Source organism: Heteronotia binoei, chromosome 5, assembly GCF_032191835.1.
Source record: "Heteronotia binoei isolate CCM8104 ecotype False Entrance Well chromosome 5, APGP_CSIRO_Hbin_v1, whole genome shotgun sequence".
NCBI classification, from domain to species: Eukaryota; Metazoa; Chordata; class Lepidosauria; order Squamata; family Gekkonidae; genus Heteronotia; species Heteronotia binoei.
The window spans coordinates 166,687,728-166,713,537 of record NC_083227.1 but is presented as its reverse complement, the minus strand read 5'-3'; the positions used below and the strand labels follow the sequence as shown (position 1 = coordinate 166,713,537).

The following is a 25,810-nucleotide window of genomic DNA, read 5'->3' as shown; positions in this document are numbered from 1 at the left end:
TCATGCCCTTGGTTTTATTTCACTAGATGGGGGCTGCAGATTAACGTGAAGCAGGTCCTCTAAATTGTTGAGATCACAAAACAATATAATTTTTCCCAAGTGAAGGGTTTTATTCTATTTATTTTTTTTAATAAATAACATGTAATGCACACATAAATACTTTTTTTTTTGGGGGGGGGGGAGGGAGTCCCAGGTCTTTCTTAAAAACCAGACATGGCAGAATTGCCAAAGTTCCCTTTGCAAGGGTCAATAACATCAGAGTTAGTGGTGCAAGAAATAAACTGTACTCATGTTGTAAAAAAGAAAGAAAGAAAACCAAACAACCTTCACTAGAAGGCGTGATGAAGAAGTTCAACGTGTTTTGGGTGGATGACCCGAGCAAGAGAAGGTTTATAAGGCACCTGAGCCCAGCCCAGCTTTTCCATAAGCACAACTTCTCTCTTGAGCATATTTCCTCCTGGTGCCATTGAACTCAGCATGGCCTTTTCTGGAAAATATGAAGTGGAAAGTGAGGAAAACTATGATGATTTCATGAAGCGCATTGGTACGTGTACACAATATTTTTCTGTGTCATTACTTAGATAAGACTGCTCGGCTGGGGAATAGTTTTGGATGTAAGCAGTCATTGTTCTGTCAGTTTCAAGAAAGAAAGAAAGCCTGAAAACGGGAAAGATGTGGCTTTTAACTGAAATTCACATGCTGGTGAAACAGTATGCAAACTTGCTAAGTAAGAGCCAGTTTGGTGTAGTGGTTAAGTGTGTGGACTCTTATCTGGGAGAACTGGGTTTGATTCCCCACTCTTCCACTTGCACCTGCTGGAATGGCCTTGGGTCAGCCATAGCTCTGGCAGAGGTTGTCCTTGAAAGGGCAGCTGCTGTGAGAGCCCTCTCCAGCCCCACCCACCTCACAGGGTGTCTGTTGTGGGGGAGGAAGGTAAAGGAGATTGTGAGCCGCTCTGAGACTCTTCGGAGTGGAGGGCGGGATATAAATCCAATATCTTCTTCTTCTTCTTCTTCTATGTACCTACTCGGGCAAAAAGCAATCCAGATATTCAGAATTCAATAAACCAGAACGCTGCTGGGCAGAGTTTTTCAAAACCCCAAAACCTACATTCTTATTCTTATCTTGCTATGTCTCTGATAATTTCTCAAGATATAGTAATGCGATAGCTTCAAATTGCAGACGTATGAGACTGCAGGATGGATCCTGCAAATCCGTTTTGCTAGCGGTGGTGCTGACCTCCTGGCATTAGGAGCCTTCTCCTGATACAAGAGGCTCAGAAGAGACTCTGTTGTTTATACAAGACTACAGTTATAAATAACCCCAAATTATAACTATGCATCAACAATAGCAACATTTGGAGTACTGTGTGCAGTTCTGGTCGCCGCACCTCAAAAAGGATATTATAGCATTGGAGAAAGTCCAGAGAAGGGCAACTAGAATGATTAAAGGGCTGGAGCACTTTCCCTATGAAGAAAGGTTGAAATGCTTGGGACTCTTTAGCTTGGAGAAACGTCGACTGCGGGGTGACATGATAGAGGTTTACAAGATTATGCATGGGATGGAGAAAGTAGAGAAAGAAGTACTTTTCTCCCTTTCTCACAATACAAGAACTCGTGGGCATTCGATGAAATTGCTGAGCAGACAGGTTAAAACAGATAAAAGGAAGTACTTCTTCACCCAAAGGGTGATTAACATGTGGAATTCACTGCTGCAGGAGGTGGTGGCGGCCACAAGTATAGCCACCTTCAAGAGGGGTTTAGATAAAAATATGGAGCACAGGTCCATCAGTGGCTATTAGCCACAGTGTGTGTGTATATATACATTTTTTTGCCACTGTGTGACACAGAGTGTTGGACTGGATGGGCCATTGGCCTGATCCAACATGGCTTCTCTTATGTTCTTATGTGACACAGAGTGTTGGACTGGAGGGGCCACTGGCCTGATCCAACAGGGCTTCTCTTATGTTCTTATGTGACACAGAGTGTTGGACTGGATGGGCCGTTGGCCTGATCCAACATGGCTTCTCTTATGTTCTTATGTTCAAATGTGTCCTCATCCCCATTAAACATTTTTCATAGTCCTTGTCCTACGTTTGAAAAGTGACTTTGTCATTCATGTATGCACCAAGTGTTTATTTTGAACTGGAAACCAAGATGAGACCTGCCCCCTTTCCCAAGTTCTGTTTATATCCATCATTTTCTAGAAGGGAAATAATAGTATCCAGCACAACCACTTTGATGGCATCTGCGAATCAACAACGGGTGAAAAACTAATTCGTACTCCCATTGTCCTAGGTCTCCCTGCTGATGTAATTGAAAAAGGAAGGAGTTACAAGATTGTCACAGAGGTGATACAAAATGGAGATGAATTCACCTGGTCCCAAATTTACCCAGGAGGAAAGTCTATGTCTAATAAATTTGTTATTGGCAAGGAATCAGAAATGGAGACAATGGGTGGCAAAAAATTCAAGGTTAGTGGACATAGCGGCTGTTTTTGAACGATTTGGGCAGGGGATGTATCCAGTAGAATTTTAAACATTTTTTCTTTGAATTAACAACTCTCCCCTCCTTGCCGTATCACAAAGGCTGCACTTCCCCTCCCCCTCAAAGTTCACAACATACTTTCCTTAGGCACTTGGAGAGCCAGTTTGGTGTAGTGGTTAAGTGTGCGGACTCTTATCTGGGAGAACCTGGTTTGATTCCCCACTCCTCCACTTGCACCTGCTAGCATGGCCTTGGGTCAGCCATAGCTCTGGCAGAGGTTGTCCTTGAAAGGGCAGCTGCTGTGAGAGCCCTCTCCAGCCCCACCCACCTCACAGGGTGTCTGTTGTGGGGGAGGGAGATAAAGGAGATTGTGAGCCGCTCTGAGACTCTTCGGAGTGGAAGGCGGGATATAAATCCAATATCTTCATCTACCTCACAGGGTGTCTGTTGTGGGGGAGGAAGGTAAAGGAGATTGTAAGCCACTCTGAGACTCTTCGGAGTGGAGGGCGGGATATAAATCCAATATCTTCTTCTTCTTCTACTTGGAAAGGGGTTTCTGTTCAAGAAACATCAAGACTGCTTGGGAATGTGGAACTAGTGTAATACTTCTTTGGATCTCAGACTTGGTTTCTGCTTGTGTATACCTTTTGTATACCACACACACATCCAAATTATCTGTATCAAATTCTATTTCCAGAGTAATTTGTCTAAGACAACTATTATATTCCAGTAGAAGTGGGTGTCATCGGTATACTGATGGCACTTTACTTCGGTCTCCCAGAGATTTCATATAGATGTTAATGCATGGGGAAAGGAATAGGGACATTAATTCTCCAATCCATAGAGCAGAATTCCCCAAGCTCTTTCTGGAAGGGGAGATGGCAACATCTATTGATCAGTAGCCAATCAGCTGGGGCGAGGGAGTGCTTCATTGGGAGTGACTAGAGGCCAGGATCAACCCTTCAATTAACAAAGTATTAATAACCTCCTGGACCCAGCCAGTTACCCGCCCACCATGCCAGTAAGGAAGCCAAGGAAGGTGAGAGTCAAGGAAACAGATGTCTCTCCAAACACTCTGTGCTAATGTCAAACTATCACAACTGAAATTCATCCCGAACCAACAAACAGGTTCCAGGGCAACATCTGGTATTTATAAGGAACCCAATGTGGAGTATGAGGGGATGCTATTTAACGTTTCCATGTTTTCTGACTTTTTCAATTTTAAGTGAAATATCTGTTTACCTGTGCAAGATCATCGAGGCATGATAATAGTTTTGTCTAGATCGACATTCACTCTAATTTTCTTCTGCCAATATGACAACTAATATATGCCTCTCCTTTACAGGCAACAGTTAAAATGGAAGGTGGGAAAGTGGTGGCAGACTTCCCCAACTATCATCATACTGCAGAGATTGTTGCAGGCAAACTAGTAGAGGTAAATCCCTGAAATCTTCCTTGAGAGATTACCTGCATCATGCCAAGCCAACTAGGGTTGCCAAGTCCAATTCAAGAAATATCTGGGGACTTTGGGGGTGGAGCCAGGAGACTTTGGGGGTGGAGCCAGGAGACATTAGGGGTGGAGCCAAGATCAAGGCTGTGACAAGCATAATTGAACTCCAAAGGGAGTTCTGGCCATCACATTTAAAGGGACAGCACACCTTTTCAATGCCTTCCATAGGAAATAATGAAGGATAGGGGCACCTTCTTTTGGGGCTCATAGAATTGTACCCCCTGGTCCAATCATTTTGAAACTTGGTGGGTACTTTGGGGAGAGGCATTAGATGTTATATGGAAAATTTGGTGCCTCTACCCCAAAAAACAGCCCCCCCAGAGCCCCAGATACCCGTGGATCAATTCTCCATGATTTTCTATGGGAATAAATCTCCACAGGGAATAATAGAGTTCCCAGCAGACATTTCCCTCCCCTCCCCCCACTTTCTGACGACCCTGAAGCGGGGGGAGGGCCTCCAAACCGGGGGATCCCCTGCCCCCACCTGGGGATTGGCAACCCTAAAGCCAACTAGTAAAAAGAAGTCCCTAATATTAAAAAAGGGTGATTTGAAGGGTTACGTTTGTTTAACGTCCAGTAATATCTTCAGCATCTTCCTCAGCATGAAGAAAAGGAGAAAGTCAATGAACTCTGGTCCATTTGAAAAACAAACAAAAACAGCGATGAATGGGGATGCTAAAACTTGACATCATAACTGGGCATGCTCTTTCTGTGCAACTCAGTATTTACGCAGACACAATGAATATTCGCAGCATTGATATCATCATGAAGTTTAAATTTAAATGCAAGGCTGAAGAGCAGAATTTTTCCTGGCCTAGTATATGCTTATATAACCCCTTTGCACAATCCCACCCCAAGATTACTATCTTGAGACTCATGCATCATGAAAGAAAAATATCTATTTTATTTCCAAAATGACGTAAGGAGAACATATTAGGCAGTAGTAGTAGTAGAAAAAAGTGCAGAAGCACCTTAAGGACTAACAATATCTGTGGTAGGATATGAGCTTTTGTGAGTTACTGCTTACTTCTTCAAATATTTGAAGAAGTGAGCAGTGTCTCCGATGAACATAAGAACACAAGAGAATGTTGGATCAGGTCAATGGCCCATCCAATCCAACACTCAAAACCCAGATGCCATCAGGAGGTCAACCAGTGGGGCCAAAAACCCAGAAGCCATTCCAGTGTTGCCCTCCCTCCCCCCCAGCACCAAGAATACAGAGCCTCACTGCTCCGGACATAGTGTTCCATCTATACCTTGGGGCTATAGACACTGATGGAACTCTGCTCCATTTGTTATCTAATCCCCTCTTGAAGCTGTCTATGCTTATAGCCACCACCACTTCCTGTGGGAGTGAATTCCATGTGTTAATTACTCTTTGGGTGAAGTTCTTTTTTTTTTTAATCAGTTCTAAACCGATTGCTTATTAATTTCATTGAGTACCCATGAGTTGTTGTACTGTGAGAAAAGGAGAAAAATACTTTCTCTACCTTCTCTATCCCGTGCATGATTTTGTAAACCTCTTATCATGTCACCCCTCAGTTGACGCCTCTCCAAGCTAAAGAGCACTAGTTTCTTTTTCACGTTCTTCATAGAGAAAGTGTTAAATTCCCTTAATCATTTTAGTTGCCCTTTTATTTATTTTATTTTATTTGATTTATATCCCGCTCTACCCCACCGAGGTGGGCTCAGGGCGGCTCACAACATAAAAAGCTAACAAAAATCAGTTTAAAATGCATTAATAATTATACAATAAAATACATAAAAACACATAAAACTCACTTCAATATGTACTATGCTAAAGGTACTTTTCTGTACCTTTTCCAATGCTATGATCTTTTTTGAGGTATGGTGATAAGAACTGTTCACAGTATTCCAAATGAGACCGCACCATCGATTTATACAGGTGCAGTATGATACTGACTGATTTGTTTTCAATTCCCTTCCTAATAATCCCCAGCATGGCATTTGCCCTTTTTTATTGCCTTTGCACATTGAGTTGACATTTGCAATGAACTATCTGTCTTTCTGTCTGTATCCATTTGTATTCTGCCCTCCCGATGAGCAGGCTCAAGGCGGATCACAGAGTAAAATCTAAAACATATATAAATTATGGAACAGTTAAAACAGATTAAAATAGATTAAAAACAGGTCACACAATTTATCCATGTGCATAGTTTTTCAGCTGTCATCATTAGGCCTCTAAGATCTTCTTAGTCTGGGCCAGGTAGAGATGGTAGCTTCAGCCTGCTGCCTAAGCTAAAGGACTGGTGGAACGGCTCCTCTGGCTGAGAAGGCACATAGGATCTTATTAAACCTTACTGAGGACCGGTGTTCCCTCTAGCTCACAGTTTTTTAACCTCCAGCACACACATTTTTGTCTTAGCTCATGAAGGATGGCCCCAGAGCAAAGTAATTGATGCAGTCGCTCACAACTTTAATGCCAGTAGCTCACAAAGCAGAATTTTTGATCACAAGACTCCACAGCTTAGAGGGAGTATTGCTGAGGACCCTTTTTTGTGTTGCAGTTATGGTCACCTTTCCATGTTAGGGATGGTTATTCAATAAAAAAAGCACGAAATGCTAATGGGGGCTTGTCGAATTTCTTTGTTTGCTCCCAAGTGAGAAAGGATCTGCTCTCATCTGTTCACACCCACAAAATTTAAATGTTTTTATCAGGTACTCATAGTTTCCTTAGGGATTTTTGTATTACATCCCTTCAAAAGTATTTGCAGGTGCACAAAACCCAAGGTGAGCTTTACAGTCACGGAGATATACTGTCTGAATCTAATTTGAATCTAAACATGTTGGTTCAGTGGTAAAACTGATCTTACTCCGTTGAGTCTTGCTCCCAGCTTGGATCCAGCACAGTATTTCCATGAGTGGAAGGATTTCTGCCCATGGAGCATGACTTTCTCGCCTCCCGCCCCCTCTACTGTAACCTGAAACACCTCCACCCCACCCCTGCCCAATGTTGTTGGAAATTTCTCAGGCTACAGAATGGAGAGGGAAAGTCATACTGCTCAGGCAGATATCATTCCATCCCAAAAGTCTGACTCGGGTCTTTTAATTCCCTGCCTGAAACTGGTGGGTCTCGTGTGGGCAAGTACCTCCCATTTTCCACAGTGAAAATAGAGGTTAAAAAAAAAGCATTCAGCTTCTCTGCTCTTTACCATTTTCCTATCATCCTTTAGTAATCCTTTTACTCCTTGGTCATCCACGACCTCACTGCCTCCCTGGCTGGTTTCCTGCAACTCATGTATTTGAATACATTTTTATTGTTGGGTCATTATATTTTTTTGCAATACGTTCCTCATACCCTACCACAAATTTCGTTAGTCTTTAAAGTTCTACCGGACTCTTACTCTTTTCTACTGCTACAGCCAAACATGACTACCCATCTTGATATAGTCGGCAGTATTTTTGTAGCCTTGGCTAGGGGGGCTCTTTGACCTAGGGTAGCCAACTCTGAATTGGGAAATCCCTGGAGATTTGTGGGTGGAGCTTGGGGAGGGGAGGGTTGGGAAAGGGTGGGACCTCAGAAGGTTATAATGTCAAATTCTACAAAGTGGCCATTTTCTCCAGAGGCAAGAGGGGATTGGATAAACATAGAGAGCAGAAGTCCATCAGTGGCTATTAGTCACAAGGTGTAGGTGGAACTCTCTGTCTGGGGCAGTGATGCTCTGTATTCTGGGTGCTTGGAGGGGGCAACAGTGGGAGGGCTTCTAGTGTCCTGGCCCCACTGATGGACCTCCTGATGGCACCTGTTGGGGTTTTTTTTGCCACTGTGTGACACAGAGTGTTGGACTGGATGGGCCATTGGCCTGATCCAACATGGCTTCTCTTATGTTCTTATCAGTTGTAATTCCAGAAGATTTCCAGGCCCCACTGAGAGGTTGGTAACCTGATCTTGAGCCTAGACTTTGGTAAAATATATGTAGCAACCTGACCTTGAGCCTATCCATCTTTCCCATGCTTGGGCCCTGTTTCCATGAACAAGGAAATCCAGGATGTATCAGCTGCAACTGCTTTGTCTTGAATTAACTCACAGGTCCTTCCGTGTTCATGTGACTATCAGAGGCATATGTAAGAATCCAAGCCAAGCCTATGGATTCCAGTGGAACTTATTTTAACTTTTTATTCTTCCTTAAATGTATGTAGCAATGAAACTCACTCTTCGACTCATGGAGAGTCACAGTTGCAATTACCATCAACCCAAGGAGTCATGGCTACTGTATGCCCTACCTGCCACATCGCCAAACACACACATACAATAATATAACATACAGATATTAATATTAAATATAGTTTCAGAGTATAGCCATCTTGGTCTCTAGTAGAACAGCTGGTTTTTTGAAATACTTTGACAAAGGGAGCTTTGACTCTCTGAAGCTTATGCCCCAGTAATCTCACTGGGCAACAGCCTTGTCCATTCTCCTGGGACATGTGGCAAGTCAGAACCACATGGGGAACAGTGCTCAGAAAAAAACATGGACAGGTCCTGTATATTCAGCTATATACTGGTATATAGAAATCAGCAAGAGAAATAAATTCAGGGACTGAGATCCCAGGATCCCTGTCAGTAGCAATTGCAGAGAAAGGAGGAGAATTAGCAGCAAAGCCCAGGACAAAGGCGATGTGTTTCCACCTATTTGGTTCAAAATAATTTGTTTGCTCTGTTACAGATTTCTACAGTTGCTGGTGTAACCTTCAAGAGAATCAGCAAGCGGGTGGCATGAACAGATGATGGGGAATGAATAATACTCCAATCCTTAGCCATAACGGAAAATGGGGAATAAATGTCTGATATAAGTAAAATACTCCTTGTCCATTTCTGTAACTTTTTTGTAAGCAAATGTGAGGGAGAATCAACTCATTTCCCATCTTCATCTACACTTGTTTCTTTACCTGTGTACCTTCTTGCTGGAAGCCTTAGCCATTCAAGTAGTGCTGAGGCAAACTTAGGACATTATTATGGGGAAAACCCAGTGTGAAGGAGCTGTACAACATAATTTCAAATCAGGAGGTATACAGCGCAGTGTGAGCCGCCCTGAGTCCGCTTGCGGAGAGGGTGGGATATAAATTGAAAGTAATAAATAAATAATAAATAAATACTCCTTCTGTCATGTACCCTGTGGGTTGCCGCCTTATGCTGCCACCACTCTGGATTTATGGTCCTTTGGGAAGGCCAAAAGTACCCTCCCAAGCCCAACCCCAAAATGCTTCTTTTAGCCGAGAAAACACAGGTGTGAGGACCAGCAGAGAACATTAAAAAGATAAAGGTTTATTCATACAGAAATAGGGTTGCCAAGTCCAATTAAAAAAAAAATCTGGGGACTTTGGGGGTGGAGCCAAGATCAAGGCTGTGACAAGCATCATTGAACTCCAAAGGGAGTTCTGGCCATCACATTTATAATAATAATAATAATAATAATAATAATAATAATAATAATAATAATAATAATAATAATAATAATAATAATAATATTTTATTTTTATATCCCGCCCTCCCCGCCAGGCGGGCTCAGGGCGGCTAACAGACATGGGAGTCCCATGATTCACATTAAACAGTATAACAGACATGGGAGTCCCATGATTCACATAAAACATAACAGTTTAAATATCAATTACAAATAAATTAATTAAAATAGATAAAACATATAAAAATAGGTGCTAAAATGATGTAATCCTGATGTACATGAGATGGCTAAGCGCCTGTTCGTTAGTTAATCAGGTTCTGTCTCAAATGCCAACTGAAAAAGAAATGTTTTGCAAGCCCTGCGGAATTGGTTCAGGTCCCGCAGGGCTCGCACCATCTCTGGAAGGTCGTTCCACCAACGGGGGGCTATCACCGAGAAGGCCTGCTCCCTAGTGGCTTTCAACCTAACTTCAACCTAAATTTAAAGGGACGGCACACCTTTTCAATGCCTTCCTTCCATAGGAAATAATGAAGGATAGGGGCACCTTCACTAGGCTTTGTCTCTCAGTCCTGCACAGAACATAGCACCCTGGAATAAACCATGTGGACACTGTAGGCCAATCATGGGTCTTAGACAATGCACACGTGATAAAAACAAAATACACAACATTCATATGGTATACACTACAAAACAGGAGTACAGAGGCTCCTTATCAGTTGCATTATTCTGCCATATGTTTTCACGAGTCAGAACTCACTTCCCATTAGAGGCATTGAAGCATCCATCCATCTGATGAGGTCAGCTCTGACTGACAAAAGCTTATGATGGAATAAATGCTGATGTTTTATTTTGCTGCTACAGACTAACACTTGACTGTGCGTCTACAATTAAGGTACACCACACAGGTGCATTCGTTGGATAACATCTAAAACAGAAGTTATAGTTGTAGAATGCAAATATTCAAGAATATTTGTTGCTATTGGCCTCTGTGGCGATTTGCTACTTCGCTTTATCTTTTTCTTTGGCTGAGCAGCCCTTCTTTCTTCTTCCTGTGTCCCACCCAGTTGTTGAAGTGTATGTGTGTGTGTATTCTGACCCTGCCTAGGGAACTGAGAGACCAACTACAATCCTTCTTTTGACTTTGTCTGATAATGGCACACGAGAGGCTAATGGTAATTCAAGACTGACAAACTGCTTTATTTCACTTCTGAAGGGAAATGGTCAGGTTTGGGACTTAGAGGGTCAACAGGCAACAGAAACGAGATAACTCTGTATAAACGATAGATAGGTTGTCACAGTTAAGTCACTGGTTTTACAGACAGGCCTTTAAAACTGCGGAGAGAGATCTCTTGGCAGTTACTGCTTAAATAAATAAGCGGAAGCTTTTTCATCTTCGTCGCCTTCCCCCTTGCGCCCTCTGGGGGTCGCTGACGTCAAAGTCGCCTCGACCCATCCTTGGAAACCCGTTTCTTGCTGCCCCCTAGGCCAGAGCTCTCAGAACTGGAAGGAGGTTGGGTTACAGCACCCACAGGCTTTTCTTCCTGGCTATGCTTTGGGCTCCCCTTCTCTCTCTCAGTTTGCAGCCCCTTTTTAGCATCAGCCTCATTCCTCCTTGACCTCTCTCTGTGGCCTCCTTTTATTGTGCACTGGCTGCTCCCTCCTCCCCCCTGCCTCCACCCCCTCTTAAGGTTCAACACCGGGGAGGGGCATCTCCTGGGCATTTCCTTTCCCCAGGCCCCTGGGAAGTCAGTGACTGCTGGGGTGGGCCGGGACTCTGGGTGTGGTCCTGCATTGCCTTCCAAGCCGCCCTTATTCCTGGCTTGCTGGGTAGCCCCTTGGCCCCATTTGGCTCCTGAGGCAGGCCTTGGTCCTGGGGCTGTGCATGGCCGGCACCCAGGCCGGTGAAGCCTCGCTGCACAGGAGCTTCAGCTCCCAATGTGGAGGTGAGCTAGGGCTCCTTTGGGGTCATGCTGGCTGCCATGCCCTCCAGGCAGGTAGGGGGGCATTCAGTGCACAGGGGGATGGCTGTTTTCGGGGTCGGGGGCTGGCGGGTTCATTGGCTGTGGGGGGGCGCCAACCCGAGTCCCAACCCAGGATGGGCGGGACACCCCACCTCCCTTGCGCCTTAATGCCCGGAATCCTCTTCAAAGAGCCTGGAGAGGTAGTCAGCCACTTGACAGTTGGTCCATGCTTGATGGTGCACTATAAATCGAAAAGGGAGAAGTGACATAGAAGTGTCAAGATCCAGTGCACTACAAGGTTGGTCAGCCCGGGCTTTGAGGAGAACACTGCGAGGTAGTTATCCAGGACTCCTGGAGGTCTTCATGCTGAGCCGAGGTCAAGGCATCATCATAAGAACATAAGAGAAGCCTTGTTGAATCAGGCCAATGGCCCATCCAGTCCAACACTGTATCACACAGTGGCCAAAATTTTTTTGTATATATATATACACACACACACACACACATATACACACACTGTGGCTAATAGCCACTGATGAACCTCTGCTCCGTATTTTTATCTAACCCCCTCTTGAAGCTGGCTATGCTTGTAGCTGCCACCACCTCCTGTGGCAGTGAATTCCACAGGTTAATCACCCTTTGGGTGAAGAAGTACCTCCTTTTATCCGTTCTAACCCGACTGCTCAGCAATTTCATTGAATGCCCACAAGTTCTTGCATTGTACTTCTTTCTCTACCTTCTCCATCCCATGCATAATCTTTGTAAACCTCTATCATGTCACCCCGCAGTCGACGTTTCTCCAAGCTAAAGAGCTCCCAGCGTTTTAACCTTTCTTCATAGGGAAAGTACGAGAAGCTCAATGAGTTCTGGAGGTGGCGACCCAGGGGAGCCCGCCTTCACGGAAGTCATCAGGATTATCAGCCAGGAGGCCCATATCACCCAGAGGTCCTCTTTCTTTCCACTCCTTCAGGTTATTAATGTGAATGGGCTTCCATTGCTGGGGGCGGGGACCACATTGCACTTCGTAAGTCAGGGGCCCCAAGACTTGCATCACCAAAAAGGGCCCTACCCACGGATCCCCCTGGGTTCATCCCATAACGCCCCTGAAACACTGGCACCCTATCTCTGACCTGGAAGCCCCAGGCCTTGGTGCCTCTGTCATATTGCCTCTTCTGGGCCTTTTCAAGGTTGACCCAAGCTTTGTGGCGTAACATAAGAACATAAGAGAAGCCATGTTGGATCAGGCCCCACCTCCTGTGGCAGTGAATTCCACATGTTAATCACCCTTTGGGTGAAGATGTACTTCCTTTTATCTGTTTTAACCTGACTGCTCAGCAATTTCATCGAATGCCCACAAGTTCTCGTATTGTGAGAAAGGGAGAAAAGTACTTCTTTCTCTACTTTCTCCATCCCATGCATTATCTTGTAAACTTCTATCATGTCACCCCGCAGTTGACGTTTCTCCAAGCTAAAGAGCCCCAAGCGTTTTAACCTTTTTTCATAGGGAAAGTATTCCAACCCTTTAATCATTCCAGTTGCCCTTTTCTGCACTTTTTCCAATGCTATATCCTTTTTGAGGTGCGGTGACCAGAATTGCACACAGTATTCCAAATGAGACCGTACCATCAATTTATACAGGGGCATTATGATACTGGCTGATTTGTTTTCAATTCCCTTCCTAATAATTCCCAGCATGGCGTTGGCCTTTTTTATTGCAATCGCATACTGTCTCGACATTTTCAGTGAGTTATCTACCATGACCCCAAGATCTCTCTTTTGGTCAGTCTCTGCCAGTTCACACCCCATCAACTTGTATTTGTAGGTGGGATTCTTGGCCCCAATGTGCATTACTTTGCACTTGGCCACATTGAACCTCATCTGCCACGTTGACACCCACTCACCCAGCCTCAACAGATCCCTTTGGAGTTCCTCACAATCCTCTCTGGTTCTCACCACCCTGAACAATTTAGTGTCATCTGCAAACTTGGCCACTTCACTGCTCACTCCCAACTCCAAATCATTTATGAAAAAGTTAAAGAGCATGGGATCCAGTACTGAGCCCTGTGGCACCCCACTGCTCACCGTCCTCCACTGCGAGACTGCCCATTTATACTCACTCTCTGCTTCCTATTAATTAACCAGTTTTTGATCCACAAGAGGACCTATCCTTTTACTCCATTGACTCTTGAGCTTTCTAAGGAGCCTTTGATGAGGAACTTTATCAAAAGCTTTCTGGAAGTCAAGGTAAACAACATCTATTGTGCCCCCTTTGTCCGCATTTTTGTTCACCCCCTCAAAGAACTGTAACAGGTTAGTGAGGCAAGATCTTCCCTTACAGAACCCATGCTGAATCTTTCTCAGTAACTCGTGTTCATCAATGTGCCTACTCATTCTGTCCTTGATAATGGTTTCTACCAACTTTCCTGGTATTGAAGTCAGGCTGACTGGTCTGTAATTTCCCGGATCTCCTCTGGAACCCTTTTTAAAGATGGGGGTGACATTTGCTACCTTCCAGTCCTCAGGAATGGAGGCAGATACAGACTCCAAGCACTCCCAGAGCTGTCTAATGTATTCCTTGGAGGGTACCTCTGGGTGGTCCTCCGCCCGAATCCACTGCTCATCCACCTGGCCAAAAATCCCCCTCGGTTGCAGCCCGTATAGCAGTTCAAAAGGGGAGTACCCCGTAGACGCCTGAGGTGTCTCTCGCACAGCGAACAACAGGGGTTCTAAGTAGAGGATCCCATGTGACCGGGTGGGCATAAGCTGTCTTCCTGAGCATAGCCTTCAGTGTCCAATTCATTCTCTCCACCAGCCCGTCTGTTTGGGGGTGGTGGACTGAGGTGAACAGTTGTTTGATGTGCAGCACCTGAGAAACCTGCTTCATCAGCTTAGTTGTGAGAACTAATATATACCACGGCCCCCTCAGAGTTCTCGGCAGAGGCCCTATAAAGTCCATAACCACCCTCTCAAAGGGTGACCCTATTACTGGCAAGGGGGCTAGGGGAGCTCGGGACTCCACACAGGGCATCACCCACTGGCAGGTATCACATGAGCGAGAGTAGGCTTATAACTCTTGAGCCACTGATGGCCAAAAAAAAATGAGCCAGCACACGGACCAGGGTACTCTTTATCCCTTGGTGGCCAGCCCACTGGTGGTTGTGGGCTCCCTGCAAGACTTCCTGCCTGTACTTATGGGGGACTAGCAACTGCTTATAAGGGCCCAGCCGCCCCTTCACCTCATGGTACCATACCCCACAATCCCGAATTACCCTGGGAAGGCATCGGCTTCTTTGGTCATCTATCATCACCCTGTCTGGCACTGCCTCCCATCACCACAGGGCCTCCAGTTCCTTACCTCTCCTGTGCCTCCACAAACTGAGGGTCTGCAGGCCAGGCCCTTCGCACTGCCTTGGGGGCAGGCCTCAGTGATGTGGACGGCACTGTCGATTAAGCCGTGTCCTGGGTTGGCTGCTGCTAGGACATCTACGAAGGAAGGGGCGTCCCGCCCCAGGAGGAGAGGGTAAGGTAACTGGGTCACCTTGGCCACTGACATGTCCCTGTACCGCCCCAGGTACTTCAGGGGAATGGACACTACGGGGCGATCATGGCTGCGCACCTGACTGGCAAGGAGGCTGGCACGAGGTGAGCTCGAACCATTGAAACCGAACTCCTGTTGTCCAGCATGGCCTCCACCTGGCGTCCTCCAAGCCTCACTTGGAGTGTCCAAGGTGGGGGGGCGAACCCCTACCACTGAGGTCTACATAGCTGCCTCCCACCCCACATTGCACTCCATCAGGGGGCAGTCCCTCTTGAGGTGCTCCCACTGGCTGCAGATAAAGCAAGGCCCAACATCTCCTGGTGCACGTCGATCTTCTAGGGGTGGTGTTACGTCTCCTCCCCCTTCCTGGCCACTGGGCCAAACCCCAGGCATCGCAGGCAGGGGTCTATCCCAAGACCATGGCAGGTCTGGCACCATCCTGCTGGGCGAGGGGTGAGCGCGCCTTCCTCGTTCCAGCAGTCCCACAACACGCCTGGGGTTAGCTCCTGGGAGAACTTGGCCCAGGGTTGGCCGCCTCCCTTGACCCCCTTACCTCTCTCTGGCCGGGGCACTGGGTCTCTATGGTCAGCTGTCTGAAAGTTTCCCCAAAGTTCCTGCGCCTCACTCAGGTGTGTTGGCTTCCAGCACGTTACCCAGTGCTGTGGTCTTGGGGGTAGCACCTGCAAGAGTTGCTCAATGACCACCAGTTCCATGATGCATTGCTGTCGTCCGTCGTAGGGCAAAGCCATTGTGTTGCAGCATACTTAAGGGTGATGATCGCCAAGCGCGGGCGGGCCATCGCAGGGGGTTGCCAGGAGAGAAATTTCTGCTGGTGAGACTCGGGGGTCACTTCCATATGGTCCAGGATGGCAATCTTGAGTTTCTCATAGTCTCTGCCTTCTTCAGGGCCTTCATGGCAGCTTGGGCTTTGCCCATAAGGTACGGCCCTAGGATGAAGGCCCATTGCTCCTTAGGCCATTGAGCAGCTTCTTCCACCCGCTCAAAGGCCTCCAGGAAGGGCTCTACGTCGTCCTCGGCACCCAACTTCGGGAGGGGCGGCCATGGGCTTTGTCCTGCCCTGAAAGGGGCCACTCCCGCTGGATCTGGATGTGCCAACAGTGCCTGCTGGAGATCGTGTATAAGTGTGGCCCAAGAAGCCTGCTTCTGCTGGGCGACGTCCCGGAGCAGTCGTGCCTGGTGTTTGGCCATCCATTGTCCAAACTGGTTGAAATCTAGAGGTGTGAGGTTCACATCCATGGTCTCGGTTTGCTCCATCTCCACGATGGTATTGTTGCTCTCGTCATCTGTGGTCTGGGAGTTGCTGGATCTGGAGCAGCGCTGGGATGCTATGAGGGGGCAACACCAGCTGGGCGGAGCTGGGATGTGGGGCGGGGCCATCTTACAGGAGGGGCCTCTGTGCTTGCATCCTCCACCATGTTGTTGCCTTCCACCTTGGGTCACTGGGGGCCCCTGATGTCGACGACGCCACAACAGACACCCTGCGAGGTGGGTGGGGCTGAGAGGGCTCTCACAGCAGCTGCCCTTTCAAGGACAGTCTCAGAACGGCCTACAATCTCCTTTCCCTTCCTCCCCCACAACAGACGCCCTGCGAGGTGGGTGGGGCTGAGAGGGCTCTCACAGCAGTTGCCCTTTCAAGGACAGCTCTGAGAGAGCTATAACTGACCCAAGGCCATTCCAGCAGCTGTGAGTGGAGGAGTGGGGAATCAAACCTGGACCTTCCAGATAAGAGTCAACACACACTTAACCACTACACCAAACTGCAGAAGAGTTTACTCCTAAAAAGGATCAGATTACAATATTATCCAGTTTGTCAGGTTTTTCAGTATTTTGAAATGCTGCCCTGTTTCAAAAAAGCCATGTACTGGGGCTCAATCTTGCTCTATCACTTAGCGACCAAGCCGGAGTATGTGTTCCAGTGAATAGCTCACACTGCACAAATCAAAACTCAGGCTGAGATTACGTAAACTTAAACCACAATCTGTGTTTTGGCAGTCTAAAAACAAAATTATTTAACTTGTATTTAGCTGTGGGGGGGGGGGGAGTAGACTTCAACACTCGTACTGCTTCTCTTCTGCAGACTCAAGAGAAATGTTAAGGCCAAAATGGCTGACAATTCTCCATATTCATATTAGAAAATCAAAGTGTTTGGTTAAAATGTTTAGGTGATCTATCCTCTAACCAACAGCAATGCCATTTCTTCCGTAGAACAGCAGTGCTAACGGCATCTATGGTTTCAGGATAAGCATTAGGAAGCAGAGGAAATAAATTGCAGCCTGCTAGAAAAGATTTACTTACTGTTGGCATTCAACTGGTATGGCTTGGGTACAGAGCAGCACTTTTGGGATGCAATGATTTCTGCCTGAGCAGTATAACTTTCCCTCTCCCTTCTGTAGCCCAAGAAATTTCCAACAACAATGGGGTGGGGTGGGGATGTTTCAGGTTACAGTAGAGGGGGCGGGAGGCGAGAAAGTCATGCTCCATGGGCAGAAATCCTTCCACTCATGGAAATGCTGTGCTGGATCCAAGCTGGGAGCAAGACTCAATGGAGTAAGATCAGTTTTACCACTGAACCAACATGTTTAGATTCAAATTAGATTCAGACAGTATATCTCCGTGACTGTAAAGCTCACCTTGGGTTTTGTGCACCTGCAAATACTTTCGACGAGGTGTACTACGAAAATCCCTAAGGAAACTATGAGTACCTGATAGAAACATTTAAATTTTGTGGGTGTGAACAGATGAGAGCAGATCCTTTCTCTCTTGGGAGCAGACAAATAAATTCCACAAGCCCCCATTAGCATTTTGTGCTTTTTTATTGAATAACCATCCCTAACATGGAAAGGTGACCATAACTGCAACTCAAAAAAGGTCCTCAGTAGCTTTTGATAAGAACATATGGGCTTCCTCAGCCAGAGCTTCCCAGGTGATATTTTTACACAATGACATGGTTAAAAGTCTGCTTAAACACACAGGATCATGTAGAAATAAAGTTACATATAAATACAAAAAACCCCCAAAACACAAATCTCCAGATAATACTCTTTTTGTTTAACAAAAATGCCATTAAAAGATAAAAAGTCCAACTCTACCTTGTTACATATTTTGCTGTTTAAAAGTGTGCCAAGCCTGGAGTGAAACATATTTTAGGGACCTAACGGAAAGATTCATTCGAACAGGGAATAGTTTCCCCTCATCTTATAAAATCAACTCATCCATCTTAAAAACTATTTTTTTCATACAGACATATAAAACTAAAAGCAAAACAGCCAATATCCTATACGCTCATGGGACACTAGACAGAATAAACGCATATTGCACACCGTCTAGTCTGCAGTTCTGAGAACCTGACTGACAAACAATACTGGCTGTCAGCAACTGCAGAACAATAGCTGCATATCAAGTGAGCATTTCACACTCTGGCAGACATGTTCAAATCTTTTGTGACACAGGGTGAAGCTTGATTGCACCAAAATTGTCAAGGCCATGATCCAATGAGAAACTACACTCCAGTGAACCCACAGGATTTTAGGCCAGAACAACGTGTCACCTTCACACAAGAGTACTCTCATATCTGCATTTGTGGAGGTAAGGCAAATGTTCAGGTTTAGGGGGCCATTTGCAGAGAAACTTGACCTTCCATATATTCACTGATTTTTCTCTGCAAATGCTGCTCTCCCCCTCAGCCAAGGTCAGTTCCAATTTTGAAGTCCGGCTTGCTTCAGAGTAGGAAGAAATTAAGAACAGCCCTGGGAGGCATCTGCCCTGGGAAGCAACGCTCTTCTCACCTGATGATCATCCGGTCTCCCTGCCCACATCTCTCTTACAAGGAACAAACAATGTGGGAAACTCTTTGCTACCCTTGTAATGGGCAGTTCCGTCTTCATGTCCATCTAGTGTGTTTAGAAAAGGAAGCATAGGAAAAATCAACCTTAGGACAGCAATAGCAGAAGGTGGTCTCCTCTCTGTCTATGAGCTGACTAAGTAAGCCCCAAATACTTATTTTTCAAGTAAACATTAATCCCTGATATAAACTGTAAACCAAGTTCCCTCAGACGAATGATACTTTTGTTACTTAAGGCAAGCAGCATCTTAAATATTCAGAGGTAATTTAAGATCACATTTTAAAGAAAAAAAAATACTACAAACACATGACCCGGTTGGTTTTTTGTCTACTAATGCCACATCACAAGAGAAAAAATCAGGCCAAAATGGCCAACAATTCTCTGTGTTTATGTTACACTTTAACATCTCTGTGAAACATCTGGTTAGAGAAAGGGAAGGAACATTCTTCATGAAAATTTCAGAGTGAAGACAATTTCAGAGTTATCTACAATAAGTTCCAGTGTTGCTATCATCTTATAACATGGACACTGGGTGATACTCAGAAATTTCCCAGTGTTTCCTTATCCAAAAGAACCATTTTAAAACTCAAGAGTTCTTCCTAGTTCATAGAAGCCTTCTGTACGGAAGAATCATAAAAGGAAACTCATGTTATCCATCCACCCACCAATATCTAGTTTAACGAAGCCATGTTGAAAAAGCAGTGAGGTATAGTGTTGTATTTCTTTTCATGAGGATTACTCCTGTTAGTTCTTGCAGGAGAGGCACCTACATTTTGAACTTTAAAAGCAAAACCCAGCTTTGCTGATAAGACTGGCTCAGCTCTAGCAAAGCTGTTTCAGGATGGAACTTTTGTCATGTCATAGGTGCACCTGGTTTGCATAGGAAGCAAAGCCTCAGTGGTATGTAAGACCAATTCCTCTTGCTACCTTTCAGCCATCAAAACAACCTGCTGCATATGAATGATGCCTGCTGAAATAACTGCTGCCATATGTTAGAGAGAGACAGTGCCTGGGCTCTGTGGAAATGGCAACCTGCATAGTAACAGGCACTTGAAAGGACACAGTTTGCACAACAGGCTGAAAGCTGGTTGGTAACGTGGAGTAGGAGCACAGTGAACTACTGGTATTCCCTGAAGCAAGGCTGCTAGATTGTAGAGCCTGTAAAGAGTCCCGGTAAGCAGAGCACAGGTCCTGTATTGGAGAGTGGAACTGTGAGAGGAGTACTGAGTGCTGCGTCAAGGGTGTCACGGGGTGATATCTTGACTGCTGAAAGAGGACTTGTGTGGGGGTCTGCAAGACTAGACTTTCCACAACTTGCTGCCGCTGCAGAAGTGTCATGTGATCCTTACTGGCTTCTTTGATGTCCTTGTCGTGGGCTCTGTTAAGACAAAAAGCCACAAGAAAACAATAAAGACAGGATTGGTAACAGGAAAGTGAAATCTCTCGCTATTGTCTAAGGCACTGGTTCTCAACCTTTATGAGTATAAGGAAGCCCTTTTAATATCAAAAAGTGTCGCAGTTCCTCCCATATAATGAGTTGTATCTGATGACTGAGAAAATCACATCAAGATCAAAATGACAATGCTTAGTGTTGCATATGGGTTTGAGGACCCCTTGTAACGGCTCTGCAACACCCTGGGGGCCAAAGCCCCCCCCCCCATTTGGAAATCACTGGTCTAAGGAGATCAGGGTGCTTTACATAATTCTCCCTTTTATTTTAGCTTGATAAACAAGCTTGTGAGCTTATGCTGAACGGGCAGAAGAAACAAAGACCAACAATAAACATTTCTTCAAATACATTAGTCACAGGAAAGCGGCCAGGGAGGCAGTGGGGCCCATGGATGACCAAGAGATAAAAGGACTGCTAAAAGATGACAGGGAAATGGAAGAGAAGCTTAATGCTTTTTTCACCTCTGTCATCACTGCGGAAGATGGGAGGTGCTTCCCCTCACCAGAACCACCAATCTCAGGCAAGGAATTGAAAGACTTGATTTGGACTGAGGTGATGAGAAAGAAGGTCCTAAGAAAGATGGACAAATTAAAAACTGACAAATCATCAGGACCAGATGGCACACATCCAACAAGAGCTCTGGAAGAACTCTGAGGTGAACTTGTGGATTTCCTGACAAAAATATGCAGTCTATCACTAAAAGCTGCCTCCATTCCTGAGGACTGGAGGGAAGCTACTGTAACCCCCATTTTTTAAAAAAAGGTTCCAGAAGAAATCAGGGGAGTTACACGCCGGTCATTCCAACATTGTAAGGGAAAACCTTGCCTCGCTGGTATTCTTTAAGGGAGTTAACAAGCATGTAGAAAAGGGTGACCCAATAGATGTTGTTTACCTGAATTTCTAGAAAGCTTTTGATAAAGCTCCTCCGCAAAGGCTCCTGAGTAAACTCAGCAAACATGGGATAAGAGGACAAGTCCTCTTGTGGATTAAAAACTGATTAATTAACAAAAAACAGAGAGCGAGTATAAATGGGAAGTTTTCACAGTGGAAGCTGGTAAGCAGTGGTGTACTGCAGGGCTCTATACTGCGTCTGCTGCTTTTTAAAGTTGTTTATTAATGATTTGGAGTTGGGAATAAGCAGTGAAGTGGCTAAGATTGCAGATGACATTACAGTATTCAGGGTGGTGAAAAACGGAGAGGACTGTGAGGCACTCCAGAGGGATCTGTCAGGGCTGGGCAAGTGGGTGTCAGTGTGGCAAATAAAGTTCAACATGGGCAACTGCAAAGTAATGAACACTGAAGCAAAAAAAGCCCCACATCTTTAAGACTAAAAATCCCAACTAGAAATACATGTTGATGGGGTCTGAACTGACAGTAACTGATGAGGAGAGAGATCTTGGAGTCATGGTAGATCATTCACTGAAAATACTGACTCAGTGCGTGAGTGCAATAAAAAAGGCACATGCTATGCTGGGGATTTTTAGGAAGGGACTTGTTGGAGCAAGAATCTACATAAACCCAGTCTGACAGCTACAGCATGACAGCTGGTGATCTAGCTGCCAGGCTAGGTCACAGTGACCTGATCAGCAGACCGGCTTGAGCCGGCAGAAGCCAAGTGATGCAATCTGCTGAGTCAGCACGGCCAGGATTGGCTGCTTGGACTATATATGATCTGTGTGTGCATCACACAGGTCTCTCCCTGTGAGATGGTGGTTAGGCGAAGCACTTTGTCCGTGGAGGTGATATTGTATAGACTGCACAAGAGAGCACTTGTTGTGTATATATGTTAATACACCTTTTGGCACTAGTTGCACGTGTCTGCCTGGTTTTCTTTCCTGAAGCCCTGTGTCGGGCAAGTCATCTCCCTCACTCTGCTACTCCCGCTCCGACAGGGTTATGGGCCCAGGGCGGTTCCGCTGCGCGGAGGAGAGAGTTGAGAGTTGAGCTGACTGTGAGTTTGGAAAGAGCCGGAGGCGAGGAACGCCGGTGAAGGACACAGAAGCACCACCGTTCTCTGTTTGAGAGCCAGAGGGACGTCGGCAGCCAGCCGTGAGGAGGAGTCGGCACGATGGCTCAGCAACAGCTTGGAGTAGCCGTTGAGAAGCTCACCTCAGCCAACTACGCGGTGTGGAGCCTGAGAATGCAACACTACCTCAAGCGTGAAGGGCAATGGCTGTTCGTGAGTAACCCCCCTGCTGACTTATCTCCTGCCGAGACTGTGTTATCGGATAAGGCACTGGCCAACATAGTGCTATCTATAGGAGATGACCAGCTGGTTTATGTGCGAGGGAAGGACACTCCCAAGGCTGCCTGGGACGCGTTGAGTGCGGTGCATGTTAGCACCACTGCTGGTTCCCTCATGGCCTTGACAAGGAGGATGTTCCGCACCGTTATGCCGGCTGGAGGGTGTGTGAAAGATCACATCAAACGGCTAACGGACTGTTTCGTTGAGCTGGAGGCAAGAGGCAAGACTGTAGCTCCAGACGACAGAGTGTACATTTTGCTGTCGTCGTTGCCACCTGAGTACACTCCCCTGATAACTTCTCTGGAGACGGTGGACGTAGCGACCCTGACCATGGAATACGTCTGTGCCCACCTGCTTGACTTCCAAGAGAGAATTGCGGCCGTGAGCTGTCCGGGGGTGTCGGCCAGGCAGCGTGCTGTTATCGGTGTGTCCGGGAAGACAGCCAAGAATGAGCCAGCTTTTGCTGCTGGCAGGCGTCCGAAGGTGGAGGAAGTGGAGCCGACTGCGTTTGCAGTCCGTCGCTGCTATGGATGCGGGTCGTCGCAGCACCTGCTCCGAGCTTGCCCTGAGAGGGAGAAGAGGCGGGGGCGTGTGCGGCGAGAGCGGAGGACCGCCAGCCCGTGTGAGGAAGCAACCCGGCTGGTCACGTCTGCAGTAGAGAGCACAGGGTCTGCTTGGATTTTAGACTCCGGGGCAACGAGCCATCTCTGCTGCGAGAAGGAGTTGTTGAAAAACATTGACAGTCCTGAGCATAAGTATGTGAGATTGGCTGATGGGACCACTGCCAATTCTGTTTGCTCAGGCAATGTGGAATTTCCTGCACTGAAATGTATGTTGCAAAATGTGTTGTATGTACCCTCACTGCAGTCTAACCTGTTGAGTGTTAGCACACTGTTTGACCAGGGATACCAGGTGAGATTTGAGAAAACCTGCTGCAAAATCCTGGGAGGTGGGGGAAAGTTGCTTGTGACAGGAAAGAGGGAAGGTAAACTGTATGTGGTCCAGAGTGATTGTGCCCAGGTGGCTCAGGTGTCGAATGAGCCTGTGCACAATAATTGTATACATTTGCTCCATAGGAGACTTGGGCACTGCGGATTTAGGGCGTTAAAGAAAACCCTGGAGCTTGTGCCTAGTTTGAAAGTAAATCCTTGCAAATGTTACTTGGATTGCCAGGTCTGCAAGAAGACCAAAAACAAGGCGTGTGCTGTTGCTAAAGAAAGCTCAAGGGAAAGCACACGAGCCCTGGAACTAGTCCATTTAGACGTTATTGGCCCATTGCCAAAGAGTCTGTCGGGGAGGAGATACTGCTTGGTGGCCACCGACGACCACACGAGGTACGCGTGGGTTTTCACCATGGTGCATAAATCTGAGGTGTATAAGACATTCACCAAGTGGGTCAAAGCAGTGGAGAGACAATTAGGGGTTAATCTCCTAGCTGTACAAACCGACAGAGGGGGGGAATTCTTATCTAACCAGATGAAACGTTGGCTGGAGAACAAGGGCATCGCCCACCGTCTGACGAACCCAGCAACGCCCCAAGAACATGGGCTATCCGAGCGAACAGGCGCCGTGTTACAAACATTAATGCACAGCATGCTCGAGGATGCAAAGCTGCCAATTCGTTATTGGGCGGAAGCGATGCATTGCTCGGCATACGTACATAATAGGGTTTGGTGTAAGCCTGTAAATGATTTGCCTTATAAGCGGCTATATAACCACTGCCCAGATTTGAGCTTTCTGAGGGTATTTGGAACCCAAGCCTGGGTGAATATTCCTCTGAAACATAGAAGGAAAGGAGGTGACCGGGCAGTGAGCCTAACCTTTCTGGGCTACCAGCCAGAAACCAAATCATATCGCTTTTGTGATAAGCGGGCGAAGCTAACCTTTAGTAGGTCCGCTGGATTTAGTGAGTCCAGCTGGGCAAGATTGCACTCTACGGAAAGAGACCTGGGAATGCTGCCAAGTACTGATAAGAATGTTGGAGCGCAGCCCAGAAGCCCAGCCCAGGAGGTGGCACCCAGTGGGGCTGGAGAAGGTGAGCCGAATCCTGGCACAGGGCCACGGGTGTCGGCTAGAGCCACAAAAGGCATCCCTCCTGCTAGATACGGGTTCCCAAGTGCAAACCAAGTCAGCACCCCTGAACCTGAAACATACGAGGAGGTGCTGAAGCTAGATAGTAAAGAAAGGCTAGCATGGTTTGCCGCAATGCAGAAGGAATATGATTCCTTGCTGAAAAACAGAGTGTTTACTGAGGTGCTAAGGCCGGGCAACCGGAACATTATCTCCTGTAGGTGGACCTACCGGTTAAAGAAAGACGCAAATGGAGCCGTGCAACGAAAGGCCAGGTTAGTGGCCAGAGGGTTCAGCCAAAGGAAGGGATTGGATTATCAGCAAGTGTTTGCCCCCACTTTAAAAGCTGAAACCCTCAGGGCAGCATTGTGTAAGGCTGGAAGTACGGGGCAACAAGCCCATCACTTTGACTTCGAGACAGCCTATTTGAACTCCCCCTTAGACCAGGAGCTGTTTATGGAACAAATCCCCGGTTTTGATGGTGGGAGTGGTGTGTTAAAACTGAACAAAGCCTTGTATGGTTTGAAACAAGCCGGACACGCATGGTACAAGTGTTTGAAGTCAGCATTAATGAAAGTAGGATTCAACCAGCATCTGGCAGACCCTTGCATGTTTAGCAGGGTGGTGGGAGAGTCCAGAATGATAGTCCTCATCTTTGTGGACGATCTGATTGTCTTAGTGGACTCCAACCAACAATTAGCATGGTTTCAAGAAACAGCCAGTAAGCTGTTCACTATCAAGCACCTGGGGCCAGTGAGCTACTACCTAGGGGTGGAAATAGCGAGGAGGGCCGATGGTTGTTTTGAACTGTCCCAGAGCAACAAAGTGAGAGCGCTGCTAGCTCAGTATGGTATGAACGAAGCTAGCAGTGTGCAAACACCCATGACCACAGGTTATAGCAAGGAACCTGAAGGTGAGATATTCAAGAATGTACCATTATACCAGTCCCTGATCGGGTCCTTATTGCACCTAGCGTGCTGGACCAGGCCAGATATCAGCTATGCGGTACATATATTGTGCCAGAAAAATGCTGAACCCCACCACAAAGATTGGGTGGCGGCTAAAAGAGTACTACGTTACCTCAGCGGCACAATAGAACGTAAGCTATCCCTCAGAGTAGGAGAAAAACCTGAACTACGCGCCTATGCTGACGCAAGCTGGGGGGACCGGCCCAAGGCAAAATCAACCACAGGAATTGGAATATTTCTGGGAGATGCCCTAGTAGTATGGAAAGCCACCAAGCAGACCCTGGTGGCATGTAGCACGT

The 25,810-nt window shown here is 46.5% G+C and overlaps 2 protein-coding genes across 2 annotated transcripts in view; one reads left to right on the top strand and one right to left on the bottom strand.

Annotated features, from left to right (window-relative positions):
- Positions 1-423: 423 nt before the first annotated feature.
- Positions 424-8,790, top strand: FABP6 (fatty acid binding protein 6). Its single transcript, XM_060238346.1, has 4 exons — positions 424-544; positions 2,298-2,473; positions 3,832-3,921; positions 8,682-8,790. The coding sequence occupies exons 1-4, from the start codon at positions 478-480 to the stop codon at positions 8,733-8,735; spliced, it is 387 nt and encodes a 128-aa protein (XP_060094329.1). The 5' UTR covers positions 424-477; the 3' UTR covers positions 8,736-8,790.
- An 8,940-nt stretch (positions 8,791-17,730) lies between these two features.
- Positions 17,731-25,810, bottom strand: part of CCNJL (cyclin J like) — a 39,821-nt gene continuing 31,741 nt past the window's right edge. Inside the window, exon 5 of the mRNA XM_060240662.1 lies at positions 17,731-20,156. Within this exon, the coding sequence (XP_060096645.1) occupies positions 19,709-20,156 (448 nt within the window). The 3' untranslated portion in view covers positions 17,731-19,708. The remainder of the gene's footprint in view (positions 20,157-25,810) is intronic.